Raw genomic sequence first — 6,000 nt, forward strand, 5'->3', positions numbered from 1 at the left:
GAGAGGTTTGTCAGAGAGAGATTCGTAGAAGCTTGACATCCTTTAGAGCTGTTTGCCCCTACAACTAGGGTCGGGGTGGGCTTCTTTGCATGATTGATAGAGGGAACTATAACAGCAGAGATCTTATCGTACCAAAATCAAAGAGAAAACGAGGACAAGATAGGAGAAAGTCACTCACCATCTCTAGACCGTGGTGCAGTGTACCTCTGAGTACAGAGTACCATACAAAGTCATGTGCTCTTTCTTATTTTCTTTTCGAGAGGTTTGTTAGAGAGAGATTCGTAGAAGCTTGACATCCTTTAGAGCTGTTTGCCCCTACAACTAGGCTCGGGGTGAGCTTCTTTGCATGATTGATAGAGGGAACTATAACAGCAGAGATCTTATCGTACCAATATCAAAGAGAAAAGGAGGACAAGATAGGAGAAAGTCACTCACCATCTCTAGACCGTGGTGCAGTGTACCTCTGAGTACAGAGTACCATACAAAGTCATGTGCTATTCACTCACCATCTCTAGACCTGGGTGTAGTAGATGACAGGCGTGGTGCAGTGTACCTCTGAGTACAGAGTGCTGGGTTCTCATCTTCTCCCCCAGTACAATCAGGTTGATGATCACATAGCCAGGAGTTGGGTATGCATTGGTGTGACTCGGGACATTCAAACTCAGAGTGAGTATCACATGAACCACATGACATCTCATCAGGCGTGGTGCAGTGTACCTCTGAGTACAGAGTACCATACAAAGTCATGTGCTATTCACTCACCATCTCTAAACCTGGGTGTAGTAGATGATAGACGTGGTGCAGTGTACCTCTGAGTACAGAGTGCTGGGTTCTCATCTTCTCCCCCAGTACAATCAGGTTGATGGTCACATAGCCAGGAGTTGGGTATGCATTGGTGTGACTCAGGACATTCAAACTCAGAGTGAGTATCACATGAACCACATGACATCTCATACTGCCCAACAACATGTAATGATGTTGTTTAACTTTAGTGATTCATCTCACATCGGTGTACAATCCACCAATGTCTCACTTACATTAGGAACATTAGTCATGACGGGATGGTAAACATGCAGTCCATATATCTGATCATCTCTCTCTTTCGAAAACAAAAGGAAAAATTAAAGAACTTCGGAAATAATTCAGAAAATACTCCCTGCTTTATCCTTTGTGCTCACGGTCACAGACTTAACCTCCTTTTTTAAAATGAGTGTTTTACCACCGTTTTTATTTTGTAGCGAAGAAACAACTACTAAATTAGACTCCTATGGTCTGTGTCGTAGCATGGCCATCCCGTATACCGTATAGTAGGTCCCTCATCAGATGGGCAATAAGAGACACAAAGAAAATATTGGGACGCGCGTTCGAAAATGATTTAATTGTATAGCGTCTTTGAAACAGCAATAAAATTATTTTTTAGAGCATTACTTACTTGGCATTGGCAGGTAGACATAGGCTGGGTAGTGTAGAGCAGAGGAAGTTGGGTGGAAGACACTGCCCAGTAAGATCTATGCTAGGACAATCTTGTTCATCGGATCTATCACCACAGTCATCATTGCATTGGAGCATTACTTACTTGGCATTGGCAGGTAGACATAGGCTGGGTAGTGTAGAACAGAGGAAGTTGGGTGGAAGACACTGCCCAGTAAGATCTATGCTAGGACAATCTTGTTCATCGGATCTATCACCACAGTCATCATTGCCATCACATTTCAGCTTGAGAGGAACACAATTCTCATTGCTACAGGTAAATGCTGAGGTTCCACAAACTTCTTTCTTATCTGTAAATATAGCGCAGGAGCAGAAGATTCAGTGAGGTTAGGGTTAGGGTGACTACGGACGATCAAAAATATAGCCCAAGACCCAAACATTTAACAAAAATAAAGCGCTACATACTTCTATCCTTGCATGATTGGTCGTTTGTAGAGCTGTTATCAAGCCTGGCTTGTCGGAATAAGTAATCTCACCCTGAGTGCAGAGCACAGCGCCAGGCCAAGTTCTTTTCCAAAATACTTGAGACCAAGCCCCTGAGATCAAAGAGACATACAGAAACCAAGAGACCAAAATACTTTGAAACCAAGAGTATCCACCACTGAAGCCGGCTGACGTTTTTTGTGATATTTTCCAATATGTAGATACATTGTACAATAAATTACAAACATATAATAAAATATGTTTATTTTCTACTTACCACAATACATCTCATCTGAATTGTCTGTACAATCCGGGGCTCCATCACAAATCCAGCTAGCAGGTATACAAGATCCTGTAGCGCATCTAAACTCACTACTAGAACAGTTCACACAATGCTTAGGGTTCTCATCTGAGCCATCCATACAGTCGTTAGATTTATCACATAGGAAATGACGTCCAATACATTCGCCTGAATCACACTGGAAATCAAACTCTGGAAGGAGATAGTATACAGGGAATTAGAATTAGTTTAACTATCAAATTGAGTATCTGCCTATGTGCCAACCTAGTTAGCTTGGTTGGTAGCCAGTCTGCCTTGTAAGCGCTAGGTTGCGGGTTCGATTCCCACCCGGGGCGGAGTTTATCCTAAACAGATAAGGTTCGATCTGTTCTGGATAAAGTCCGCCCCAGGTGGGGTTCCAAACAGCGATCTAGCGTTTACAAGGCAGACGTGCTACCGTCCAAACCAACTAGACACTAGACTGGCTAACTAAAAAAAAATGGTCAGATTGAAACATAGTTAGTTCTCTTACCTCCAGAGCACGTCTTGACCGTGTTATTACAATGGAACTCATCAGATTTATCCTCACAATCAAACTCATTGTTACATCTGAGCGTTAGATCAATACATCGCTCCCCGTTCATACAGGGGAAGTGAAGTTCAGAACAATTCAGATGTGCTGAGGGCGTGCACGATGCTTGCTCGTCTTCTCCACCGACACAATCATTGTGCCCGTTGCAAACCTGAGAATGAAATGTATAGGTTGAACGCACTAGTTCACAGTTTTGAAGTTGGCAGTAATGTAAGAACGTCTTTGATTTGACGGTTTTGAAGTTAGTACGCACGTAGAACGTCTTTGATTTTCAATTTTGCAACGTTTCAAGTGGTTAGTATCCGGGTGGGTGACCATCGGGGCTATCGCGTGCTGCTGGTTTTCCCCGACGCCACTCAGACTGGGTGAGGAAATAGATAGCTTGTGGCCGAGGGTAAAACCCACGTCACTTAAAACCTTTTAAGAGCCCGTTCCCACTTGTTCGAGAAAAAATCGTGTCGTGTGTAGTGGGAACACTCTCATTCAAATTATACTGTCTACAGGTCTACAGGACATTCGGAAAAAATCGGGTGAAACTCACGACAAGTAGGAACTGACTCTAACAATGTTATATAGTAACATTAAACCTCTATTTAAAAAAGAAAAAAATGGAATGTAATGGAATAAAGATTTGGTATGAGTAGTTTCATACATACCAGATGAAGTGCTATACATTGACCATTATGACATTGGAACTGTTTCTCATTGGAACACTTGGGCAGATCTTCACATGTTAAACCATTAGCATTGAGGATTTTACCAGCAGGACATGCGCATACCTGAGATATGAAACGAGGAGATTTAGTATTTAGTGGATGGGGGTAAGTTAATCAACAACGCTAACCCCATTTTCAGAAAGTTAAAATATTACCTAGGTATACCAACTTTAATTTCAGTGAAATTTAACTACCTTGCTTCATAAGTAGATCACCGAGAATTCATAAAACACTGGAAACAGAACATCATTACATTCATTACTCATTTCAGCAAAAGTTACCACCCCTAAACTGTTGGTGCACAAAGTTACCGACTCTTTGGTAACGTGCTTATTTCAGGGTTTCGTAATTTTGTTTATTCCTTCATTTTCCATCATTTTCCTTTCTTCCAACAAGCCCTCTATGACTTACATGTGTTTTGCCTGCCAATAGACAAATATCACTGCACCCTCCAAAGTCTGCACAAGGGTTAGGTCCCATGTGAGCGTAACCTTTAGCCGCTGTCACCCGCATGAATTCCATCTCATTCCAATCTTCTATCTTAAAGCTCGCGGGAAAACTCTTGAATCCATCAAAGCTGTACTTGTTGCTCCATTTGAAACTAGGTTGATAGCTGGTCCAGAATAGATCGTTGCTAACAGTAGCCAAGCCCATGGGAGATGATACATTGGTGTATGAGAGACGGTCCAGACCTGATGGGAAATGAGATAATAATTATAATAATGTTAGAACAGCCTCCGTGACCGAGAAAATTGCACTCCGCAAGTTCTGAGGCTCAACTGATGAAAAAGAAATCTAAGAAACGACCATGAGAAAAATTACCTACTAGCCAATCTCACGTTGAGGTTATATCAGGGCTAGGATAGGTTTTTTTTTTTTTTTTCAAGCCTAACATTGTACACAAGTACATTCATAGGATCCTCTCACATTAACACAGTTGTGTGCAAGAAGCTTAGACTAGCATACAAAGTGTTAAAAGTTATAACATACCAACAGCTTTGCAAGACGTGTGGTCAGGTCGCAATAGGAACTCTGGCTGTACACAAGTACATTCATAGGATCCTCTCACATTAACACAGTTCTGTGCGCACATAGATTCGATAGCACACTCGTTGATATCTTTAATGTTAGAACAGCCTCCGTGACCGAGAAAATTGCACTCCGCAAGTTCTGGGCTCAACTGATGAAAAAGAAATCTAAGAAACGACCATGAGAAAAATTACCTACTATCCAATCTCACGTTGAGGTTATATCAGGGCTAAGATAGGTTTTTTTTTCAAGCCTAACATAGCCTAGCTTGGTAGCTTGTATATAACTACCACCTCAAGCATTAGAAAACCCCAAAGTTACTAACCTTGACTATCAGTACTCTCTATAGCTCCAGTGAACGCATCTGCCCAGAACACTCGCTCTAAATCTTCATCATAGTGCATTACAATGTGAGGTCCCACTAAACCATCCTCTATTACATGTGTACGTTGTTGTAGTGAGCCATCCATACGAATACGATCAATGTGGATGTGATGCTTGTGTGAGAATGCCACGAACATGAATCTGAAATGAACACATGTGAAGCGTAAATACTAGATAGAAAATATACCTTGTTTATCTTGTCTGAATACAGGAGAAGTCCTTTACTCCAGCACAGTATAAACTTCCAAAATTTTCCGCTAACTTGCATATGGCAACGCAGACACGTCAAATTGTTGGACATAAACAACACATGTGAAGCGTAAATACTAGATAGAAAATGTACCTTGTTTATCCTGTCTGAATACAGGAGACGTCCTTTACTCCAGCACAGTATAAACTTCCAAAATTTTCCGCTAACTTGCATATGGCAACGCAGACACGTCAAATTGTTGGACATAAAATATCACTCAGCCAGCCTAGTTAGCTAGGAGGGTGGCGAGTTTGTCTTACAAACGCTAGTACCAGGTTCGTTCCCTCCCAATGAGAACTTTGTCCTACACAGATGTGGTTCATTTTAAGAATGCCTGGCCTTCTCCTATCCTGTCCTTCTTCTTTCTTCAATTTCGGAATAATAAAACCTTCGTTAGAGTTCCCTCCCAGAAAGATCTAAAAAAAAAAAAAAAAATAAAAAAAAAATACTCACCCTTCCTTAGGCACAAGTGCAAGGGCGATAGGCAGCTCGGTAAGGTTCTGTAGTAGCACGGTACGCACAAGTCTCTTCATATTCAACACCTCCACAGTACCTCGTTCCGTATCAATCCAGTACAGGTTAGAGCCCAGGTTATCGTAATCCATAGCAGTGATAGTACCCACTGAACCTCGTAGTATGAGAGATACCTCACTGGTCTCTAAATTCAGATAGGAGATCTTCTTAGCTGAGATATCACTGATGATGATGGTCAGTTTTAAAATTGTACTTTTCCTAGTCTAAGTTTACAATGTACTTTGTCTATTTGACGCAAGACCCCTTGAAAAAGCCTTTTTCTTCAAAATTAGCTTTAGTTACGCAAAGCAGGAGTCCACGT

General features: G+C 41.5%; 1 protein-coding gene across 1 annotated transcript in view; it reads right to left on the reverse strand.

Annotated features, from left to right (window-relative positions):
- The window catches only part of LOC103524089 (vitellogenin receptor), a 38,847-nt gene that overhangs the window by 8,568 nt on the left and 24,279 nt on the right, over window positions 1–6,000 (reverse strand). Inside the window, exons 18-25 of the mRNA XM_026833263.1 lie at window positions 5,619–5,902; window positions 4,857–5,056; window positions 3,914–4,194; window positions 3,443–3,565; window positions 2,727–2,937; window positions 2,192–2,407; window positions 1,576–1,781; window positions 763–955 (exon numbers count right to left, since the gene is read on the reverse strand). Of these exons, the coding sequence (XP_026689064.1) occupies window positions 763–955; window positions 1,576–1,781; window positions 2,192–2,407; window positions 2,727–2,937; window positions 3,443–3,565; window positions 3,914–4,194; window positions 4,857–5,056; window positions 5,619–5,902 (1,714 nt within the window). The remainder of the gene's footprint in view (window positions 1–762; window positions 956–1,575; window positions 1,782–2,191; window positions 2,408–2,726; window positions 2,938–3,442; window positions 3,566–3,913; window positions 4,195–4,856; window positions 5,057–5,618; window positions 5,903–6,000) is intronic.

The sequence above is a fragment of the Diaphorina citri genome, unplaced genomic scaffold (assembly GCF_000475195.1).
Source record: "Diaphorina citri unplaced genomic scaffold, Diaci psyllid genome assembly version 1.1 scaffold87, whole genome shotgun sequence".
NCBI classification, from domain to species: domain Eukaryota; kingdom Metazoa; phylum Arthropoda; class Insecta; order Hemiptera; family Psyllidae; genus Diaphorina; species Diaphorina citri.